The 22,950-nt window shown below is 57.1% G+C and overlaps 1 protein-coding gene across 6 annotated transcripts; it reads left to right on the top strand.

Annotated features, from left to right (window-relative positions):
- The first annotated feature begins 642 nt into the window (after positions 1 to 642).
- On the top strand, positions 643 to 22,933 carry Zfr2 (zinc finger RNA binding protein 2). 6 transcript variants are annotated; one of them, XM_075975356.1, is made up of 18 exons: positions 643 to 772; positions 5,795 to 5,984; positions 10,132 to 10,219; positions 10,840 to 11,018; positions 12,348 to 12,527; positions 13,036 to 13,222; positions 13,937 to 14,082; positions 14,731 to 14,850; positions 15,410 to 15,549; positions 15,992 to 16,124; positions 16,812 to 16,978; positions 17,499 to 17,673; positions 19,696 to 19,834; positions 20,318 to 20,412; positions 20,503 to 20,598; positions 20,943 to 21,054; positions 21,615 to 21,712; positions 22,179 to 22,933. In XM_075975356.1, the coding sequence occupies exons 1-18, from the start codon at positions 720 to 722 to the stop codon at positions 22,353 to 22,355; spliced, it is 2,475 nt and encodes an 824-aa protein (XP_075831471.1). In that variant the 5' UTR covers positions 643 to 719; the 3' UTR covers positions 22,356 to 22,933. The 6 variants fall into 6 exon arrangements, with proteins under 6 accessions (XP_075831471.1, XP_075831469.1, XP_075831470.1 ...); XM_075975354.1 differs by having other exon boundaries at positions 10,840 to 11,084; XM_075975355.1 differs by having other exon boundaries at positions 10,129 to 10,219.
- The last annotated feature ends 17 nt before the right edge of the window (positions 22,934 to 22,950 follow it).

Here is a 22,950-nt window from a genome sequence, read left to right as displayed (position 1 = left end):
AACCCATCCCCTTTGGAGCGTGTCTCCAGGTTTCCCTCTTTCTTCTGGGCTGAGTAATGCTCCATTTTGTGTTTCCTTCAATAGGGATAAATCAGTGTGCACCCTTCTAGAACAAGTCCCCGTGCGTACGTCTGCCGTGGTTGGCGACTTCCGGGGGCAGAAATCAAGGGCACAACAGGAAAAGAAGAAAATACGTAAACCAGAGAAATTGCCGTAGCCTCCCTGCCTTCTAGGAAGACGTGGGGCTCCTCAGGTAGGGTTTGGAAGCCACGGGCGCTCAGAAAGGGAGTGGTCACGTGCCACCCGTGTGCCCTCTCTGCGGACGTGGGCTGGAGATGTAGACCAGTAAGTGAGCGGCTTGCCAGCAGGCCCACATCTGGAGTCAGGTCCCCGGGGCGCATGGCGGGTCCTCTCATCATCACAGGGGACCAGGGCAAGCAGGCTGAGCAGGGGGGCTTGTGAGGGGGACAGGAGAAGGCCCTCAGAGGTCAGGGACGACGGGCCCAGGAGGGCGGGGCTTGGATGGGCGGGCGGGGCCAGACGGAGGCGCTCAGGGGTCAGGGGTGGTGGGTCCTGGAGGCGGGGCTTGGCTAATGGGCGGGGCCAGACGGAGGCGCTCAGAGGTTAGGGAGGGCAGGTTCGCGAGGGGGCGGGGCCCGGGCGGTGCGTCGGGGGCACGGCCGTGACGTCACTCCCGCGGGCTCCGGGAGGACGCGGACATGGCGGCCAGCGGCTTTTCCGGCCTCGCGCAGGGCGCCGGCCCGTCGTCCAGGTAACGAGCCCCGCGTGCGGCTGGATGCCCCAACCCTGCGGGACGCGGTCATGAGTCACGGGGAGCGGGGCGGGCTCTGGGCGGGGCGACGGTCCCTGGGGTCCGCGGGAGGGCGGGGCAGGGACCCTGTGAGGGCAGACCTGGGTCTTGGAGGGTGGGGACTGGAGGACAGCTGGGGGAGGGGACTGACCTCAGAGAGGACTTGAGACCTTGAAGAACCTTCCGAGCGAGCGGAGAGAGGATGGGGGTTCTGGCGCCCGATAAAAGCAGCTGGGGTTTCTGGTGTTTAATTGATGGGGGACCCTCTACCGGGATGAAGCTGAGGTTCTGCTGTGTAAAAATGGGGACCCTTCTGACGGGGATGGAGTGTGGGGTTTTGCTGTCTAATGGATGGGGGATCCTCCAGATGGGGATGAAGGGGGAAGTTCTGGTCCCTGATGGATGGGGAACCCTTCAGGTGGGTATGGATTGAGGGTTCTGGTGTCTAAGGGGGACCCAGGTAGGCAGGGTGAAGTGAGGCTCTGTTCTTCAGTAAAAGTATGGGCCGGATGGCACAGGCCTCCAGCCCCAGCTCCTGGGAAGAGAAACTGAGGTGGGGGGAAGTCTGTCTGGAGTTCAAGGCTAGCCTGACATACAGCTCAATGAGGCCAGGCTGAGCGTCTTAGGGAGAATTCGTCTCTCAGTGTTGGGAGTTGTGGGGGGTTGACCGCTGGGGACACATTCCCCCATCAGCAGGTATCTTGGTAGGGTTCTTGTGTGATGACACACCACGGCCAAGAGCTGGAGAGAGGGGCTCAGTGTGGAAAAGGACTTGCTGCCGAAGCTGGAATCTGGTCAGTTCCTGGAACTCAGTCTGAAAGATTGCCTGACTCCTGCAAGTGGTCCTCTGTTGTGGCCCAAGACCTGCAGCAAGCTGGGGAGGAAAGGGTTTCTTCGGTTTATGTTGAAATAGGGACAGCCGGGCTGCGTCCCCGGCACCCGGCCGCCCACGCGGGGCTGTGTCCCTCCACCCGGCTAGCTTTACCCGAAATAATTACACGGAAACTGTATTCTTTTAAACACCGCTTGGCCCATTTCTATCTAGCCTCTTCTAGGCTAGCTCTCGCATCTGGACTAGCCCATTTCTAATAATCTGCTGTAGTCCACGAGCTGGCTTACCAGGAATGATCTTAACCTGCGTCTTTCTGGAGTGGGAGAATCATGGCGACTCCTCGACTCAGTTTCTTTCTCCCAGCCTTCTGTTCTGTTTACTCCGCCTATGTTTTAACCTATGAGGGCCAGCCAAGCAGTTTCTTTATTACTTAACCAATGAAATCAACAGATTGATATATGACACTCCCACATCAGGTTTACACGTCCACACCACTGTTTATCACTGAAGAAGTCAGGGCAGGAACCTGGAGGCAGGAGCTGATGCAGAGGCCATGGAGGATGCTGCTCACTGGCTTGCTCCTCCTGGCTTCCTGAGCCCGCTTTCTGTAGAACCCAGGACCGCAGCCCAGGGGTGGCACTGCCCCACCACTCACTAACTGTGGCCCTGAACAACCCTTGTGAGGATTACTGCTGCAGCAGGAGCTACCCTCTCATTGCCCTATGAAGGCCTGCGATGAGCTCCCCACATTGGGTGAGAGAAGAAGAGAAGGAAGACTAACGCAGGCCTTGGGCGATGACGCTCAGCACGGAAGGGGCTCCGGCTTGGCTTGCGCGTGCTCTGGAGGAGGTGCTGTGGATACCTCGGCCTCTTGGTGCCTGGAGAGCAAAGCTAGACTACCCCACCCCCAGCCCAAACCTAAATCCCTGCCACAGTGCTGCACGGCTGGGTGCCAGGTACTGAGACCACCGCGCACATGGCAGCCAGAAAAGCCCGGCCTCTGAGCTGCAGAGGTCAGAAGGAATTTTATTTTGGTTCCGTCAGGTTTTGTGTTAGAAAAAAGCGAAAGCTGAGCCCTGACTCTTCTGTTCATCGCTTAGCTGTATTTTTACCCCTTTCCTCAAATGTCAGCTGTTTGCATCACCCGGACACAGCCCCTGAGGGGACAAGGCCAAGCCCCTCGGCTCAGGAAAAGTTGGCCTCCAGAGAACCTCCACTCAGCGCAGCGCTTCCCACTTGGGGAGCCCAACTCCAATGGGGAGCACCCCAGAGCATGGGGTGCCATGGGGTGCAGGGCACCAGCTGGGCGGCACCTTCTGCCCTGTCCTTTGATTTGTCTGGAGAGATGGCTCAGCGGTTAAGAGCACTGACTGCTCTTCCGGAGGTCCTGAGTTCAATTCCCAGCACCCACATGGTGGCTCACAGCCGTCTGTAATGAGATCTGGAGCCCTCTCCTGGCCTGCAGGTGTACATGCAGGCAGAAGTACTGTATACATAATAAATAAATCTTTTTTAAAAAAATCTGAAGTCTCTGAGCCAGTAGCGGTCTGCATGCCTTTAATCCCAGCACTTGAGAAACAGAGGTAGGCAGATCTCTTGAGTTTGAGGCCAACCAGGTCTACAGAGGAAGTTCCAGGACAACCAGAGCTACACAGAGAAACCCTGTTCTGAAAAACAACAACAATAATAATAAAATCCGAAGCCTCTGTAAAACTCCAAAATCACTTTAAAAATTCAAAGTCATAGCTGTGGGATCCTGTAAAATCAAAAAAGCTCTTTTTCCAAGAGGAGAGAACTAAGCACAGTAACCGTTGGAACAAGGTAAAACCAAACTGCAACAGTGCAAATAATTCAACAGTGCAAATAATTCAATGTCCAAATATCTGGGATCCACTCACCATCTGGGCTCCTCCACGGGCCTGGGTCACATCCAGTCGGCCCTCTGCAGCGCACACAGCCTGTCGCCCAGGCTCCAGCGGACTCCGCCCCACCGCTGCTGTTCCTGGTGCTCATCCCATGGTACAGACATCTCCACTGTACCGGAGTCTCTGCTGCAGCCTCTCAGAGGCTCTCTTCACGGGGCCAAGCCTCAGCTTTTTGGCATGGCACCTTCGGTCAATTGCCACTGAGCATGCGCCTTCACCAATGCCCTCTCCCGGCCTCTCATGGCGCCAGTGTGAGGTACAGCCTTGCCGCCTCTGGAACACAGCTTCTCTGTGCTCTGAGGACACTTGTCCCAGACGATTTCACCTTGGTGGTGCTGGCTCCTTGCTAATCACAGCTAATTCTTTAACTCCAACAGGCCAGGAACATTTATTATTATTATTAGTATTATTATTTGTGTTTTTGAGACAGGGTTTCTCTGTAGCTTTGGAGCCTGCTGTCCTGGAACTAGCTCTTGTAGACCAGGCTGGCCTCGAACTCACAAAGATCCGCCTGCCTCTGCCTCGAGAGTGCTGGGATTAAAGGCGTGGTCATGGCTGACCACAGATTCTTAACTCAGAACTGCAAATGACCCACAGGATCTTTGCTCCCCTCTGAACTTCACAGGCCTCCAGCAGCTATGCCTCTCTTGGTGCCTCCCTGTCCTCTGGTGGTGAGCACTCCGTGCCTCCCTAGTCCTCCCCAGAACCCAACCAGGTCTGTCTCAGCAACCCCATGCACCTGGCACCAGTTTCTGTCTTAGCCAAGGTTACTAAGTTTGATGAAATGATCAAACGTGGTTGGGAAGGAAGGCCTTTTAATTCAGCTTAGGGCTTCACATCACTGCCCTCACTGTAGCAGAGGCCACGGAGGGGGCTGCTCACTGGCTTGCTCCACATGGCTTCCTCAACCTGCTTTCTGTAGAACCCAGGAGCACCACACCAGGGAGCACCACACCAGGGAGGCTTCACCCACAGCGGGTGGGACCCTCCAACATTGAGCACCAACTAAGAAAATGTCCTCCAGGCTCGTGTGAAGCCTGATCTTGAGGCATTCATTTTCTCAGCTGAGGCTCCCTCCTCTCTGATGACTACAATTTGTGTCAGGTTAACACGAAACTGCCCAGGAAAGCAGATGTCCCTCCTGTCTGTCCCCAGGGCCACGCCCCTCCAGGCGGCCCAGCCTGCTGATTGTCACCTGCCACCCTTCTGGCAGCTTCTAAGCCAGGCCCAGTGTTTTTGAGTCCTAGATGCGCTCACTGTGGTGGTAACCTCTGACTTCTCAGGGGGCCCAGTGAACAAGCGCCTGGGAACCCTCAGCCGTGACCCCAGTTTTTACTGATTCGGAACTCACAGTGACACTGAGGAATGTTGGTGTCAGGGCCGCGATCCTTTGAGGCCCCTGGTGGGTAGAGCACACATTAGCACGAAGGAGTCTTTGGGCTCTGTGGCTAGTAGACCCTCCCAGCACTGGGGACGTAGAAGCGGAACAGTAGTTCAGGTGAGCCTCCTCTGTGGAGCGAACTAACAATCTCCCCGAAAGGCGTCCTGGGATGGACAGCCGTACCTGGTGGCCATCGGTGCTGTTGGTCGCTGGGTAGACAGCAATACAGGCACCGGGGGAAGGAAGATGAGGGGCTGAGAGGTGTTTGGAATACAGCGGCTGCACTTGCAGAGGAACCAGAGGGTGGTTCACAATCTCTGCCTTCAGTGACAGAGCCTGGCGCCCTCTGCTGGCCTCTGCGGGCACTAGCCACACCAGTGGTAATGCAAGCGAAACAAAATAAAATAAAATAAAAAAACACAACTCACGATAGTCCAGGCAAGCCTAGAATTCCCAGCCCCCAGCCTTTGCCTCCAGAATAGCAGGGATAGCCAGGCCTGACCACCAGGCCTGGTTGCAAGAACTTCCACCCACCTGGGTTTCTTGGGCTGTCACTGCGGCTATGAAGCCATTCGGGGGAGATGAGAGCGTAGTTGGTCAGAGCACCTGCTGGACAGTGTGAGGACCCACGTTCACTCCCAACATTCATCTGCAATGTGGGTGTGCCGGTACATACCTCTGTGCCCGTGCTGGCCAGGCCGTCCAGTTAGTGTGAGCTCCCGGGACGTGAGTGTCGTCTGTGGCCACAGGAGTGAGGGGCTGGCCTGGCCAAGCACCTGCTTGGGGGTTGTATGCCATGGAGACCCAGTTAACCCCCTCTGCCTTTTGTGTTCTGGTGGCTCCAGCACCCAACCATCCTCGGCTTTTCCTGTCCCGGCTGCTGGGCCCAGCTATGCCATGAAATCTACCCCTGGAACAGAGAGCACCAGCCGGGCCCTGGCCCCTGCCACCCAGCCGCACGCCAACCAGGACTCCGCGTCCAGCAGCCGGTCCCCAGGTCCTATCCCTGTGGCTGCGGCTGCGTCTACCCACCAGGTACTGCAGTGCCACCATGCAACAAGATTTTAGTTCATTTTTTACACGTGTGAGTGAGTTCCTGCATGTGTGTCTTTCGTCATGTGTGTGCAGCGCCCACAGAGGCCAAAGGAGGCTGTCAGCCCCTGGAGCTGGAGTCACAGGTGGTCATGAGCTGCCATGAGTCCTCTGTGTGAGTGACCGGTGCTCTGACACCACAAGGAAATGTGTGTTGAATGGGACATCCATGGTGTCCCTGACATCAGCATTTCTAGGGACAGGACCTGCTCTGCGGTGACAGGAGCCACCACACTGACACCTCCCAAGGAGGGGACTTCTAGAGACACTGAGATGGACAGAGTTGTGGCCCAGCCAGGCAGTGGCCTCGGGAGGAGCCTGCAAGGCTCTGAGGGAATCCCCTTCAGCAGACAGCAGTTATGGGGGTACCAGGACTTGGGGCCACTGTGTCACCTCCCCCATCACAGCTCCTGCCCCATCTCTCATCCCTGACTCACGTAGCCAACAGTTGTGGTGCCTTGACTCAGACCAACCTGGGCTCCTGGCTTTCACACTAAGAAGAGTTTTGGGCCAGGTGGTCCTGAATCAGCACTGGGGTTTCATGAGCTTTTAACAGGGACATAAGCAGGAAGGTTGAGATGGGGGCCTTGGGAGGAAGTCTGTCATACCGGTGCAGCTCTGGCATACCTGGTAGTCTTGGATGCTTTGGTGACCTTTGGGTGCTGTCTTAGCCCTGGGTGGCTCTGAAGGGCAGCAGAGTCGATAGGTCACAGAGATGCAGGCTCGAGTACCGTGCACAACCCTGTCTGTGGAGCCTGGGTATGCGGCCTAGGCCGTACCTCTCACAGGCGGCAGACCTGCCTGTGATGAGACCGTACCTGTCACAGGAGGGTCTTCCGTCTATGATGAGACCGTACCTGTCACAGGAGGGTCTTCCGTCTGTGATGAGACAGTACCTGTCACAGGAGGGTCTTCCGTCTATGATGAGACAGTACCTGTCACAGGAGGGTCTTCCGTCTGTGATGAGACTGTACCTGTCACAGGAGGGTCTGCCGTCTGTGATGAGACAGTACCTGTCACAGGAAGGTCTGCCGTCTGTGATGAGACCGTACCTGTCACAGGAGGGTCTGCCGTCTGTGATGAGACAGTACCTGTCACAGGAGGGTCTGCCGTCTGTGATGAGACAGTACCTGTCACAGGAAGGTCTGCCGTCTGTGATGAGACCGTACCTGTCACAGGAGGGTCTGCCGTCTGTGATGAGACAGTACCTGTCACAGGAGGGTCTTCCGTCTGTGATGAGACCGTACCTGTCACAGGAGGGTCTGCCGTCTGTGATGAGACCGTACCTGTCACAGGAGGGTCTTCCGTCTATGATGAGACAGTACCTGTCACAGGAGGGTCTTCCGTCTGTGATGAGACAGTACCTGTCACAGGAGGGTCTGCCGTCTGTGATGAGACCGTACCTGTCACAGGAGGGTCTGCCGTCTGTGATGAGACCGTACCTGTCACAGGAGGGTCTGCCGTCTGTGATGAGACCGTACCTGTCACAGGAGGGTCGGCCATCTGTGATGAGACCGTACCTGTCACAGGAGGGTCTGCCGTCTGTGGTGAGACAGTACCTGTCACAGGAGGGTCTGCCGTCTGTGATGAGACAGTACCTGTCACAGGAGGGTCTGCCATCTATGATGAGACCGTACCTGTCACAGGAGGGTCGGCCATCTGTGATGAGACCGTACCTGTCACAGGAGGGTCTTCCGTCTATGATGAGACCGTACCTGTCACAGGAGGGTCGGCCATCTGTGATGAGACAGTACCTGTCACAGGAGGGTCTGCCATCTGTGATGAGACAGTACCTGTCACAGGAGGGTCTTCCGTCTGTGGTGAGACCGTACCTGTCACAGGAGGGTCTGCCGTCTGTGATGAGACCGTACCTGTCACAGGAGGGTCGGCCATCTGTGATGAGACAGTACCTGTCACAGGAGGGTCTTCCGTCTGTGGTGAGACCGTACCTGTCACAGGAGGGTCTGCCGTCTGTGATGAGACCGTACCTGTCACAGGAGGGTCTGCCGTCTATGATGAGACCGTACCTGTCACAGGAGGGTCTTCCGTCTGTGATGAGACAGTACCTGTCACAGGAGGGTCTTCCGTCTGTGGTGAGACAGTACCTGTCACAGGAGGGTCTGCCGTCTGTGATGAGACCGTACCTGTCACAGGAGGGTCTGCCGTCTATGATGAGACCGTACCTGTCACAGGAGGGTCTTCCGTCTGTGGTGAGACCGTACCTGTCACAGGAGGGTCTGCCGTCTGTGATGAGACAGTACCTGTCACAGGAGGGTCTGCCATCTATGATGAGACAGTACCTGTCACAGGAAGGTCTGCCGTCTGTGGTGAGGGCTCTTCCCTCCTGATCCCTCAGTCCTGTGTCAGTACCACTGAAACAATGTCTCAGACCTACCGTGCTGACACAGGCCCACGTGTGTAGGGAGTTGGGTCCATCCTGGGCTGGGTGATATTGCCTCAAAAAAAAAAAAAGCAAAACTAGGGTCCAGGTCTGGAGGCAGAGGCGGGTGGATTTCTGTGAATTTGAGACCAGCCTGGTCTACAGAGTGAATTCCAGGACAGCCAGGGCTAAACAGAGAAACCCTGCCTGAAAAAATTAAATAAATAAAACAGTAGGACTGGCTGGCTGGGCATGGGGAAGGGGAAAGACACTGTGACTGAATTTGAGGACCGGGGCAGGTGGTGGTGGTGCACTTGGGAAGCAGAGGCAGGCAAATCTCTGTGAGTCAAAGGCCAGCATGGTCTACAAAGCAAGGTCCAGAACATGCTCCAAAGATTCAAAAAAACCATCTCAAAATGATAAATAAAAAAATTTGATGGTCGGAATTTGATCCTTGGGCCCCACGTGGTAGATGGAGAGAAGTGACCCCTCAGACTGTCCTCTGACCTCCGTGTGTGCTGTGCCCCTGCGTGCTCATGTGCACGCTACACACAACAGATCAATAAACAAATGACTGACCTATAGTCTGTGGGCAGTATACTCGCCCAACACACGAGGTTGTTGGGTACATCCCCAGTACTACGTAAACCAGGCCTGGGGCAGCTCCTGAGGAGAAGGAAATCCAAGGTCACCATTGGCTGTGTGGGGAGTTCGAGGCCAGCCTGGACTATGAGAGCTTGTCTCATCAAAACACACTTCATGTGGACTGGAGAGATGGCTCAGCGGTTAAGAGCACTGCCTGCTCTTCCAAAGGTCCTGAGTTCAATTCCCAGCAACCACATGGTGGCTTACAACCATCTGTAATGAGATCTGGTGCCCTCTTCTGGCCTGCAGGCATACGTGCATAATAAATAAAGAAAAATCCTTTAAAAAAAAAAAAACACACTTCATGACCAGGGTCCAGACCATAAAGCTGCCACCTGTGCACTGCCCCTCCCATGTCTCACCACAGAGACCCTCCACAGTCCCACCCCACTGGCCACTACCCCCAGTGTCCCACCCCACTACCCCCAGTGTCCCACCCCACTACCCCCAGTGTCCCACCCCACTACCCCTAGTGTCCCACCCCACTGCCCCCCAGTGTCCCACCCCACTGCCCCCCAGTGTCCCACCCCACTGCCCCCCAGTGTCCCACCCCACTACCCCCCAGTGTCCCACCCCACTGGCCACTACCCCCAGTGTCCCACCCCACTACCCCCAGTGTCCCACCCCACTGCACCCTAGTGTCCCACCCCACTACCCCCAGTGTCCCACCCCACTACCCCCAGTGTCCCACCCCACTACCCCCAGTGTCCCACCCCACTGCCCCCCAGTGTCCCACCCCACTATCCCCAGTGTCCCACCCCACTACCCCCAGTGTCCCACCCCACTACCCCCAGTGTCCCACCCCACTACCCCCAGTGTCCCACCCCACTGCCCCCCAGTGTCCCACCCCACTGCCCCCAGTGTCCCACCCCACTGCCCCCCAGTGTCCCACCCCACTGCCCCCCAGTGTCCCACCCCACTGCCCCCCAGTGTCCCACCCCACTGCACCCCCCAGTGTCCCACCTCACTGCCCCCCAGTGTCCCACCCCACAACCCCCTCTGTCTCACCCACCTCACTGAGCTGTTTCCTTTTCTCTGTCCCTGTCCCATGGAACGCTCCAGCAGGGTGGTCACAGCTACCGAGAGTCAAAGGTGCCCAGGAACTGCGAGGACACAGCAGAGCAGCCAGCTGCAGCCTCTCTCTGCCGACCAGGTGAGTGTCGGGATCCTCTGAAGGGATGGCCATGGCCATCACAGGGGCCACATCTCAGCACTCAGCACAGACACACAACAGGCCTGGGCCGGACCAGACCAAGCGGGGCTCCTTCTGGCTAGACCCTAATCCTAGTTTTTTTTTTCTTTTTTCTGTTTTGGTGCTTAGCTTTTTGAGGCAGGGTTTATCTGTGTAGCCCTGTAGCCCCGGCTGTCCTGGAACTCATTTGATAGACCAGGCTGGCCCTGAAGTCAGAGAGATCCGCCTACCTCTGCCTCCCTGAGTGCTGGGATTAAAGTTGTGACCATCACCAGCCGGCCAGCAGTCTTGTGTCTTTTTGTCTGTGACATTTACTTGTTACCGAGTGTCTCGGCGCGTGTGGAGGGCAGAGGACAGCTTCCCGAGGGAGTGCTCTTCTAGACGGAACAAGTCAGCAGGCTTGACCGCAAGAGCCTTTATCCGCTGAGCCATCTTGCCAGCTCCAGTCTCAATTTAAAATTTCCTTGCATTCTGGCAGAGCTGCAGCTGGGTGCCATGGGAGGTCACAGGCTGACCCCTGTGACTGTCCCCTCCCTGCTCTGGGTAAGCCTGGCTGAGTGTACTGTCTCTTGCCCTCCTAGGCCCGAGCACCCACAGCTCAGACGGCCCACTGAAGTCCCAGCGGGTCCTGCAGAAGCAACAGACATCCCCAATGGCTCCTGTGGGCTCGGACCCTTGGGGTGGCCCAGGCTTCGGGCCCTGGGACCCCAGCTTTACCAGCGACGCGCTGCCATTCCTGGACAGGCTGCCGAAGCCCAAGGTGGGCCCCCGGCCACCCTCCGTGCACTACTGCGAGGTCTGCAGGGTCAGCTGCGCCGGGCCGCAGGTCAGCACTGGCAGTGGGCAGCTTAGTGTCACCCTCCAAAAACAGTGGCAGGGCCGGGCGGTGGGGCACACCTTCAATCCCAGAGCTCAGGAGGCAGAGGCAGGTAGATCTCTGAGTTTGAGTCCAGCCTGGGCTACAGAGCGAGTTCCAGGACAGCCAGGACTGTTACACAGAGAAATCCTATCTTGAAATAACCAAAGTAAATAAATAAAATAAAAAAGAAAGAAAGCACTGAGAGATGACCACAGAACTATTGTCTTGACACACACACCACACACAGATTTACACAAACATACCACACATGTGCACGCACCCCCCCCCCCACACACACACAATGGAGAGAGGAGAGAGCACACTGAGGCCATCTCCCGGTGGCTGAGGCTGTTCTGAGCCTGCCATCCTCCGGCCTCAGCACCTTCTTAGTTTTACTCCGAGTCAGCGATGGTGCAGGCATGTTGTGTGTTTCTGGGGCCCTTGTCACTCGCCTGCTGCCACACTGGGCCGCATGGGCTGCAGCTGGCCTGGTTTTCATGATTCTAAGACCCGAGCCTGTTTTGCTCTGTGGGCACTGATCTACGGTTGCGGTTCTCGTCTGTGAGATCAAGGCTCACACGTGTGCAAGTGCCGCACTCTGTGGCAGCTCAGAAGGGGCTTCTCTGCGCTCGTGTTCTCAATGGCGTTTATTTTCTCCATGTGAGTCTGTGCCCTGCGTGTGCCTGTCCATTGGGGCAGATGGGGGGTCGGATCCCCTGGAGCTTTGCTCTAACCCTGACTTCACCCAGCATCTATCTTTTTCTTTCTTTGTTTGTTTTTTAGTTGTTTTGTTTTAAGGAGGGTTTCGTGTACCCCAGGCTGGCCTTGAACTCACAACTGAGCTGAGGATTACCTTGAGCTCCCTATGCCCCTGCCTCAGAGGACAGGCCAGCAACCCCACATCTAGCTCCTGAGGTCCTGGGGATGAAAGTCAGGCCTTTGTCACAAACTTCAGCCCCAGCCTGGAAATCCAGGTGTTGTTTGGTGGCAGCCCCCTGTTCCCAGACAAACCACCGAACCCTTGGTGAATATTTTCTTAAGAACCTGGTTGGAGTTTAGGTCAGGGAAGGGAGACGGTAATACTGCCTGACTCTTGTAATTTAATACCTCTCTTGGGCACAAGTGTTGGAGGAAGCAGGGGTCCTGTGTCCCTCTGAGCTCCCACTAGCCAGCTCTGCAGCCTGCAGATGATGACTGTGTGGTCACCCAGGCCACCTCGTTCTGTTCCAGACTTATCGGGATCACCTGGAAGGACAGAAGCACAGGAAGAAGCAGGCAGCTCAGAGGACAGGCACACAGCCCAGCAGAGGTCCACGAGGGGCCCAGAGCCTGCACTGTGGCCTCTGTGCTGTGTCCTGCACCGGGGCGGATGCCTATGCAGCTCACATGAGGGGAGCCAGGCACCAGAAGGTATGAGCCTCCCAAGCCTGCTGTGAGCTCTGAGCACATGCAGGTGTGGGGGGAGGGCACCAGGGGGGGCGGGGGGCTGACGACTGTGAGCCTCTGAGCCTGCTCTGACGTGGCTGGAGGTAGCGACCTTAGGCAGTGGCACTGTGACTAGAGTCTGACTGAACCCAGGGCATGAGTGTGTTTGTGTTTGTCTCAGCTGGGGTCCCCCAAATCACGTATTCGTGCACACACTCACAGGCTACAGCTGGGGAGCTAGAGAGCTGGCTGCATTGGAGGTAGACGACATTCAGTGGGAGCCAGTGCAGGTGGTCGAGAGAAAGAGGTGTCACAGCTGAGAAATGGGACCCCGCAGGCAGGAGGGAGCTCCAGGAGGTGTTTTAGCGTGGAGTTTCCCACAGAGTATAGAAACCAGGGTGCGGCCCCCACGTTCCCTCCAGTAGCCAATTCAGTGTGAAGTGCCCTGTTTTCCAAAATCACTCCTGACTGAGAGCTGTGGGGTCCATTGCAGGTCTTCAAGTTGCACACCAGGCTAGGGAAGCCCATTCCCTCTGAGCCCACACCTCAGAGTGTCACCTACACCAGAGGCTCGGACAGCACCCCTGAAACCTCAGTCAAGCAGGAAGCTCACAGCAGTTACAGCTCATACACCTCAGGCCGGCCAGCACCAGCCAAAGGATCAACAGCCTCACGCAAGGGTACAGGTCTCTCCAGTTCCCTATATGTGAGCAGATGACCACACCCCCAGCCCCTCACTGGGGTGATTCTGGGTGGGACTCCACCCTGACCACACCCCCAGTCCCTCACTGGGGATTCTAGGTAGGGCTATACCCTGACTATGCCCCCAGCTTTTAGATATTTTGGGGGTGTTTTTGTTTGTTTTTCTTTTTTGTTTTTTGTTTTTTTTTGACAGGATTTCCAGGGTTCCTGTCTGTCAGAGTTCTTTCTGACTCTGTAGCCCAGACTAGGCTTGAATTCAGATCCTCCTGCCTCTGCCTCCCAGTTTTCTGGGATTAAAGACAGGTGCCACCCTGGCCATCTCTTGTTTTTGAGACAGGATCTCACTGTGTGGCCCATGGTGACCTGAAACTGGTGATCCTCCTGCCTCAAATTTATGAGCAGGGTGTGCACCACCAGCTCTGTGAAAACTTAGTTTGACTAGGAAGCCACTGTCCTTGGGAGCTCCGTGAGGTGACCTGCCCTCAGCAGGCAGTCAGTGGCCACTTGCAGAGCACCTCGCTTCCTTGCTCTGAGCTGTTCCCACGTAGCCTGGACATTCTACCTGCCCTTCTGTGCCTCTGAGATCTTTCAGAGGAAGGAGGGGCTACTGCTCCTCTGCTTCAGGTTCCTGGGGCATTGTGGGAAAGGGGTGGGGAGAGCCTGGGGTTGCAGCTGGTCATGGTTTCTGGCAGGGCCACCTGAACTGCAGACAGCACACAGCCGACCCGGAGAAAGGAGACCACCACACCTCAAGGCAGAGGCCACCAGGGGAGGGCCTGGGGAAGCTCCAGGGACCTATGGGGACATCGAGCCAGTGGGCACAGAGTATGTGGAGGAGGTGAGTGAGCTCCATGCAGGGCCACGGGCCCGAAACTCGCCAGCCCCTCTTCATGTCCACCTCCTTCAGGGTATGCTAAGAGGGCCGGGGGCAGGAAAGCCTGACAGGGCACCAGAACCCTGCCACCCAGCAGGCCAGGCTGTGGCACTTTGCACTTCAGTTGGCTTCCACACCCTGGCCTTTCCTGCAAGAATCAACCAGCTCCCTCCACCCTGAGGTCCTGGGCCCTGACTGTCAGCCCAAGGACAGCCCTTGCCCGCCACTGCGCAGGCATCCACAAGCTTCTGCCCTGTGCAGAGCCGTTTCCACTCACAGCTGGCTCCGTGGCACCTGCCTGCCCAGATGTCACCTGTGTGGGTGTGTGCAGGGTGCTTCTGTGCCTTGCACTTTGTCTCAGCCGCTGGAGCCAGCTGTGGTGGCCTGCCGCTGAGACAGAGCATTAGACAGAAGTCATGGAGACCAAAGAAAGTGATGGGATGTGGGCTCTGTCCCGGGGTGGAGCTGGGGGAGGAGGGGACCAGGCCAGGGGCAGAACCTGGGCTCCTGCCAGCCCCACCAGGAGGACCAGTGTCCTGGGTGTCTTGGTGCCCAGAATCCTCCAGGGCGTTAGGGCTGGCCAGTGGGCAGCTGAGCCGTGTTCTGTCCTAGGTGCGCAGCGAGGAGGGGAAGGTGATCCGCTTCCGATGCAAGCTCTGCGAGTGCAGCTTCAATGACCGCAATGCCAGGGATATGCACCTGACTGGACGGCGGCATCGGCTGCAGTACCGGGTATGTCCGGCAGGGGCACTAGAGGCCGCCGGGACCACCCGGTGGGCGGGAGGAGGGTGGGCAGACAGGTCCATAGCTTTCTTCTTCACCAGGAGTCTTCCTCCTTGGCCACGCAGGAGGCTGCAGATGTTCAATGCCAGGGCTGAATGAGATCCAGCCTGTGCTTAGCTGCTGTAGCTCCTCACCGGCTCAGTGTTTCTAGTCCCTCAGTGAGCACAAGTGGCTTGAACTTGGACAGATGGAGCATGTCCCTTGGTGGCTCCCTGTGGAGCTGCGCTCCTGACCCCACCTGTGCTCGGTAGGCTGTGCAGAGTGAGCAGGAGTAGCCCACACCTCCAGTACCTTGTCAGGACCTTTCCCAAAGCACCCGTTTTGGCTGCTGTGGCCTGCATGTCACCTGCTGTCCCCACAGCACACTTCCATTGCTCTTGTGGGAGGGGCAGCTCTGTGAGAACAAGCAGCTGGTGTATGTTGGGGCCCTCTGTGCCCATGAGGTGGCCCCTGCTTCAGTCTGTCCGTCCCCTCTAGTGGCATCATCTGTCTGGCTTTGCCTTTGCAGAAGAAAGTGGACCCGACACTTCCGGTGGCCACCCGGCCCAGTGGCCCCATGCAGAGGGTGCTGGTCAAGAGGCTGCAGCGGCAGCGGCAGCTGGCACAGACAAGACTAGAGGATGCACGGCGCTGGAGCTCTGAACTAAGGTGACCATGATGTCCCCTCTGACCTCCTCACAGTCCTTCAACCTCTGATGCCCCCTGACCTCTGATGTCCCCATGTTTCCTGACCTCTGATGCCCCCTGACCTCTGATGTCCTCATGTCCCCTGACCTCTGATGCCCCCTGACCTCTGATGTCCTCATGTCCCCTGACCTCTGATGCCCCCCGACCTCTGATGTCCTCGTGTCCCCCGACCTCTGATGTCCCCATGTCCCCTGACCTCTGATGTCCCCTGACCTCTGATGTCCCCTGACCTCTGACGTCCCCATGTCCCCCGACCTCTGATGTCCTTGACCTCTGGCGTCTCTGCATCCATCCTGCTCAGCTCTTTAGACCTTCTCTGTGGTCACCTGGGCCCTGGGGCTGGAGTGCATTTGTGGGGTTCTCTGGTGATCACAGCCCTGTGTCCCCCCACATCTGGCCATAGACAGCAGGAAGGACAGAACAGGGAGCTTGAGGAGCTCTCCCAGCCCCAGATTGAAGAGCAGTCACCCAAGTCACCCGTCTGGGCCCTGCCAGCTCCCATTGCCAAGCCAGGAATGGCCACCACCCGGCGCCAGGTAGGTGAGGGGGGCTGATGTGCCGTGTAAGAACCTCCTCGGTCCCCACCAGGCCTCAGGAGCCTCAGGACCGTGAAGACTACCCAGTATGTGGGTTCAGCATGGCATGTCTCTCCCACACCGCGGCTTCCTCCTGTTCTCCACAAATGTCCATCCTTAGGCTGAGTAGGGACCTGAGTCTGGCCTCTTGCTTGGGGACAGACCCTGTGTGGCCTCTGGCCTGTGAATGGAAGAACATTGCCAGAGAAGAGCTGTCCCACCCAGACCTCAGCCCCGGCATGTGTTCCCTTGTGGGAGCTGCTCAGATGCTGGCCACAGCCAGCTCCCGCCTGCCAGGGCTCCCTGCAGCCTGCCTGACCCTTGCACCCTCTCTGCAGTCCTGCCAGGGCTCCCTGCAGCCTGCCTGACCCTTGCACCCTCTCTGCAGTCCTGCCAGGGCTCCCTGCAGCCTGCCTTACCCTTGCACCCTCTCCGCAGTCCTGCCAGGGCTCCCTGCAGCCTGCCTGGCCTTGCACCCTCTCCGCAGTCCTGCCAGGGCTCCCTGCAGCCTGCCTGACCCTTCCACCCTCTCTGCAGTCCTGCCAGGGCTCCCTGCAGCCTGCCTGGCCTTGCACCCTCTCCGCAGTCCTGCCAGGGCTGGCTGTCTTGTCCTCACCCCACCCTTGATGAGCGTAGTTCTCCCCACAGTCGGGGCGCCGGCCAGAGAGCAGTGACGATCGGCATGTCATGAGCAAGCATGCCTCCATCTACCCCACCGAGGAGGAGCTGCAGGCCATCCAGACAGCTGTGTCCCACACAGAACGAGCACTCAGACTGGTGTCGGACACACTGGCTGAGGAGAGCAGCCAGCATGGGTTAGTGCTACGCCAGAGGCCATGGATGCCACAGGGTTAAAGCTCTGTCCCACCTCCGTTGTCTCCCAAGGCTTCTGGTGGAGAAAATCCCTCCCACCCCCCATGTGTAGGGGTTGGTGAATCCAGCATTCAGGAAGCTGAGACAGGAGGATTGCTGTGAGTATGAGGTCAGCCTCCACAGTGAACCCTTGTTTCAGATATAGATAGGTAGGTACATACATGAAAGATATAGATAGATCATAGATAGATATGTAGATGTAGATAGATCATAGATAGATAGATATGTAGATAGAGATAGATCATAGAGAGGTAGATAAATGAATCATAGACACACAGATAGATCATAGAGAGGTAGATGTCTGACCTCTCCAGTGATGGGATTGCTTGCATGGGACTGAGGGATGAATACTGGGGATGGAGGTGTGTTTCATTTCCCATCAGGCCTCTGCTGTAGAGTGCTCAGGAGTACAGCACCCTTCCATCTCTCCTGCTGACGTGTGCTGCTTCTCTGTCTCCTCAGCACCCTGGTGCCTCCACCACCGCGGATGCTCAAGGGTGTGGTTCGGGTCGGCATCCTGGCCAAGGGCCTGGTCTTGCGCGGGGACCACAGTGTGCAGCTGACCCTGCTGTGCTCCAAGAAGCCCACGCACTCCCTGCTGCAGAGGATCAAGCAAGAGCTGCCCAGAGAGCTGTCGGTAAGGGCAAGGCTGGAGAGACGGCAGAGAGGCCCACAGGGCTGGGTGATGCCATCGTCTCTCACATACGTGTTGGCATCTGAGTTCCAGTGTCTAGAACCCATGTAAAAAGCCACACCTTTAATCCCAGCACTCGGGAGGCAGAGGCAGGCGGATCTCTGTGAGTTCGAGACCAGCCTGGTCTACAAGAGCTAGTTCCAGGAAGGCAGGACTACACAGAGAAACCCTGTCTCGAAAAACCAAAACAAACAAACAAACAAAACAAGATGGAAAAACAATTGAGAAACACTCTGACGTCAGTCTCTGGCCCTGACACGCCCAAAAGAGGAATCAGCCACACACCTCTCATCCCAGCAGCTGAGGCAGGGGGATGACAAGCTCTACCCAGGGCTTGGTCAGTAGCTCAGTGGTGAGCACTCGCAGGTGCAAGGCTCTGGGCCCCATTCCCAGCACTGGCATGTACATGCACACACATGTTCACACACGTTACACAAGCACACATGTTCACACACGTTACAACGCACACACATGTTCACACGTTACACAGCACACATGTTCACACACGTTACAACGCACACACATGTTAACACGTTACACAGCACACATGTTCACACACATCACACATGCGCACACATGTTCACACGTCACACATGCGCACACACATGTTCACACACATCACACATGCGCACACATGTTCACACGTCACACAAGCACACACATGTTCACACACGTTACACATGCACACACATGTTCACACACGTTACACATGCACACACATGTTCACACATCACACATGCGCACACATGTTCACACACATCACACATGCGCACACATGTTCACACATCACACATGCGCACACATGTTCACACACGTTACACAAGCACACATGTTCACACACGTTACACATGCACACATGTTCACACACGTTACAACGCACACACATGTTCACACGTTACACAGCACACATGTTCACACACATCACACATGCGCACACCTGTTCACACGTCACACAAGCACACACATGTTCACACACGTTACACATGCACACATGTTCACACACGTTACAACGCACACACATGTTCACACGTTACACAGCACACATGTTCACACACATCACACATGCGCACACATGTTCACACGTCACACAAGCACACACATGTTCACACGTTACACATGCACACACATGTTCACACACGTTACACATGCACGCACATGTTCACACACGTTACACACGCACACATGTTCACACGTTACACATGCACACACATGTTCACACACGTTACACATGCACGCACATGTTCACACACGTTACACACGCACACATGTTCACACGTTACACATGCACACACATGTTCATACACGTTACAATGCACACATGTTCACACGTCACACAAGCACACATGTTCACACACGTTACACATGCACACACATGTTCACACACGTTACACATGTGCACACATGTTCACACGTCACACATGCGCACACATGTTCACACGTCACACATGCGCACACATGTTCACACGTCACACAAGCACACACATGTTCACACACGTTACACATGCACACACATGTTCACACACGTTACACATGCACACACACGTTCACACATGTTACACATGCACAATGCTCGCACGTTACACACACATGTTCACACACGTTACACACGCACACATGCTCACACGTTACACACGCACACATGTTCACACACGTCACACATGCACACACATGTTCACACACGTTACACATGCACACACACAGTTGCGTCTGTGCACCCACAGGGTGACTGCCTGTGAAAGGCTGTGTTTCCTTCCCGTTCTGCTATATGCGTCACCAGCCGCTTTTCTACTAAGTTGCTGTCCTATGTGCAGCAGTGCCCTTCACTGCAGAGGCTCCTGCGGGTCTCAAGTTGCCCAGGCTTTCCCAGCACAGGGCTGGCCCTGGCAGCAGGCACACTAGGTAGACATATGGGCACACGGGCAGTACCGTTCTGTGTGCATAGGGCTCCTGTCATGTTTACCCCAGATAGTGGCAGAAGACAAGTACGAGGTCTCATCTGACCGCAACGCCAACATCGTTATCTCAGCCTGCGTGGAGCCGGGGGTGAGGGTCACTGTGTCCGCCACCTCACCTCTGATGCGCGAAGACCCCTCCGTAAAACGAGGTACATCCCCAACTTCCTGTCCTAGGTCTCCAGGGCACAGCAGACACACCCTGCCCTGGGTAGGACCCCCAGTGGCCTCACTAGCTCTGGGTCACACATGGTCACGTGGGGTCACACGGGTCATGCAGGGTCACACGGGGTCACGTAGGAGCAAATCTGGGGCAGTCGAGCTAACAACTAACTTCTGGACCTTAGCACATGCTCGGAAGGTCCTCTCCTGCTGAGTGCACCTCTCCATGGAGTTTAGGGACAGGGCCTCTCTATGCAGCTGGGCCCAGGCCTGAGACTTACACTGTCACTACTTCAGCATACGGTCATGTACAGTAGTGACCCAGGTGTAGGTGTGGGCACGGTGTCAGTCCTTTATCTCAGTGCTCAGGAGGCTGAGCAGAGAGGCCTCCATTGGGAGCTGGAGCCCAGTGTGTAGTGCAGAGGAACAGGGCCACCCTGTGAGGCAGGGACTCAGTGTCCTGTCCCTTCTAGGACTGCAAGACTCTCTGCCTGACCCAGAGGATGTCCTGGACAGGGAGCAGTGCCTTGAGACCCTGGCCGCCCTCCGTCATGCCAAGTGGTTCCAGGTCAGGACCCAGGGTGGCTGAGGTGGGGACAGTCACCAGCCACAGTTTGTCTCAGAGTCCCACTGACCACCAGTGTGTATTCTCCCCAAGGCTCGAGCCAGTGGCCTGCAGCCGTGTGTGATTGTCATCAGAGTTCTGCGGGAGCTGTGTCGCTGCCTGCCCCCCTGGGGGGCCCTGCCTGCCTGGGTAAGGCCGCAGGGGACAGTGAAGAACCACAAGTGGGGGTCCAGCCTGGTCTCCTCTCAGCACCCGACTAACCCAGAGTGGGTCACTGTCATGTTTGACTGTCACCTTAAGCCAAAATGGGGGGTGAAGCCCAGACCCTGCAAATGCAGGTGTCCCAGGGAATATACTTGCTTCACAAGAGCCGTCAGCATCAGGGCAGGAGCCAGGGCACCCCTGGAACTCGAGAATGCTCATGTCCTCACAGACACGTACTCCAGCATGGCCTTGTTCACCAACCCTGCCCCCTTCCAAGCTACAGTGTGTCCCGTCGTATCCCCCACACCATGGCCCTGTGTCCCCTTCAGGCCATGGAGCTGCTGGTGGAGAAGGTTCTGAGCAGCGCACCCCGGCCCTTGAGCCCAGGGGATGCCATGCGGCGGGTCCTGGAGTATGTGGCCACAGGCGCGCTCCTGACAGGTCAGTGATGGGACAGGCGTGGGTGGGAGGCTAGGCTATGGACGGCAGATACAGCGGCCATCCACATCCACACACAAGAAGAGAGGTCATCTACACACGCTGGAAGAGTGGCCCATAGCCTATAGCACAGGGGCAGAGGTATGTCGGCATCCTTTAGGGACTCCGCGGTGACCATGGCGCCACACCGTGGGGCTGGGCTGCGGCTCATCTAGTGTCCCTGGAGCCGCTGGGTCTCATCCCAGCACTGCACAGTCCAGGCCTGGTGGACAGCTGCCTCCCCAGCACTTGGGATGAGGCAGGAGGAGCAGGAAGGGCCACAGTGCCCTCCAAAGGGACAGAAGTGGGCCCCAAAGGGTGATTCTGGGTGGGAAAAGAGGGCCAAGGGTCAGGCCTGTCCTGTGGACTGTCACACAGGGACAAAGGGGCCGTAGGGGACCCATGCAATGTGCCCAGGCTGTATGTTATAGAGGCAGACCTGGCCCAGTGCAGGCAAACACTGACTACAAGTGAAGTCACCCCGCTAGTCCCTCACTAGGGTGTCCACCTTCTCCCTGGTTCAGATGGCCCGGGGCTGCAGGACCCCTGTGAGAAAGGCCCACAGGATGCCCTGGAGCCCATGACCTCACAACAGCGGGAAGACCTGACGGCCAGTGCTCAGGTACACGGGTCCCCATCCTCCTCCTGCAGTCTGGACTCAGGAATGGGGCTGGGAGTGACAGACAGCTCCAGAGGGCAGCACTGAGTGGCCTGGGCCACAGAAGTCCAGGGCTCTACTGTCCTACACGGAGCCCTAGGCTCCATCCCGGGCACTGGGTATGAAGGCAGGAGGAGCAGAAATTCAAGGCTATCCTTGGCTGTATAGAAAGTTTGAAGTTAGCCTGGGCCTGGTGTCAAAGAAGATACCTCAGCCCACAGTCCCACACACTGACACTCTCAGAGGAGCCAGGTGTCCTGCACGGAATTCAAGGTGGGGTCCCAAGGGCTCCAGGCCAGCCCGTGCCAGCAGCCAGAGGTGGCATTCCCCAGGCTGCATGCCTGTCACCAGAAGCTGTAACAAGGAACAGAACAGCCCTGCTCCCTGGTCCCTGCAGAGGGCAGGCCTGACAGGACCCCGCTGTCCACAGCGTGCCCTGCGTCTCGTGGCCTTCCGGCAGATACACAAGGTCCTTCACATGGAACAGTTACCTCCGCGGACCAGATTTGGGGCCCGGGCCCGGAAGAGGATGAGGGAGGCTAGTCAGGCCCAGGAGGGCGCTGGGGAGAGAAAGCGGGGCCGGCAGGGCACGGCAGGGCTGCCCTGAGCCAGCGTCACCACAGGCCTGAACCTGCTCGGGGCCTCCTGGGTCTGTAGGCTTGTCCACATGCAGTGACCCCTGTGGTGACCCCGTGCAGTGGCTCTGTCATCCCCACCCCCAGGCAGCAGTGACTTCCACTCCTTGATACTAATCAATTTGAAACTCCCTTGATGTCACATGAAGTAGGTGGGATCTGAATCACTTCCTTGAAATGCCAGGAAGGGTGGCCTGGAAGATTCTAGAAGTCACAGGGTTGGGGTGGAGGAGCAGAGAGCACAGAATGGGATTCCCCAGACCCCAGACCCAATCCTGTCCTCCACACAGACTCCAGCTCCACCCCAGCGGCGAGTCCTATGGTCCCTGGGACGCTGCCCCCACAGTGGAACCCAGCCCCAGTCACTGAGTGCCTTTGCAGACAGGGCCCACTCTGCCCAGGTCACCCTGTGGACCCCTGAGCCCCCTGGGACTACCCGAGGCTTCAACCCTGCTCCATTCTGCCTGTGGCTTTTAAAGGCACAATGCCTGGAGTCTGTAGAATCATCCAGAACTTGGCCGGGGTGGGTAATAAATCAGATCTGCCTGTGTGCCCTGTGGCTTTCGT

The sequence above is a fragment of the Microtus pennsylvanicus genome, chromosome 6 (genome assembly GCF_037038515.1).
Source record: "Microtus pennsylvanicus isolate mMicPen1 chromosome 6, mMicPen1.hap1, whole genome shotgun sequence".
NCBI classification, from domain to species: Eukaryota; Metazoa; Chordata; class Mammalia; order Rodentia; family Cricetidae; genus Microtus; species Microtus pennsylvanicus.
This window is presented reverse-complemented; position numbering and strand designations above follow the sequence as displayed.

Excerpts from the sequence above, each read along its gene's own strand:
- Zfr2 (XM_075975352.1), top strand. The coding sequence starts at position 720 with ATGGCGGCCAGCGGCTTTTCCGGCCTCGCGCAGGGCGCCGGCCCGTCG. Across the intron at positions 14,851-15,409 it reads GGCATCGGCTGCAGTACCGG|AAGAAAGTGGACCCGACACT; the intron begins GTATGTCCGGCA and ends TTGCCTTTGCAG. Across the intron at positions 21,713-22,145 it reads ACCTGACGGCCAGTGCTCAG|AGGGCAGGCCTGACAGGACC; the intron begins GTACACGGGTCC and ends TGGTCCCTGCAG.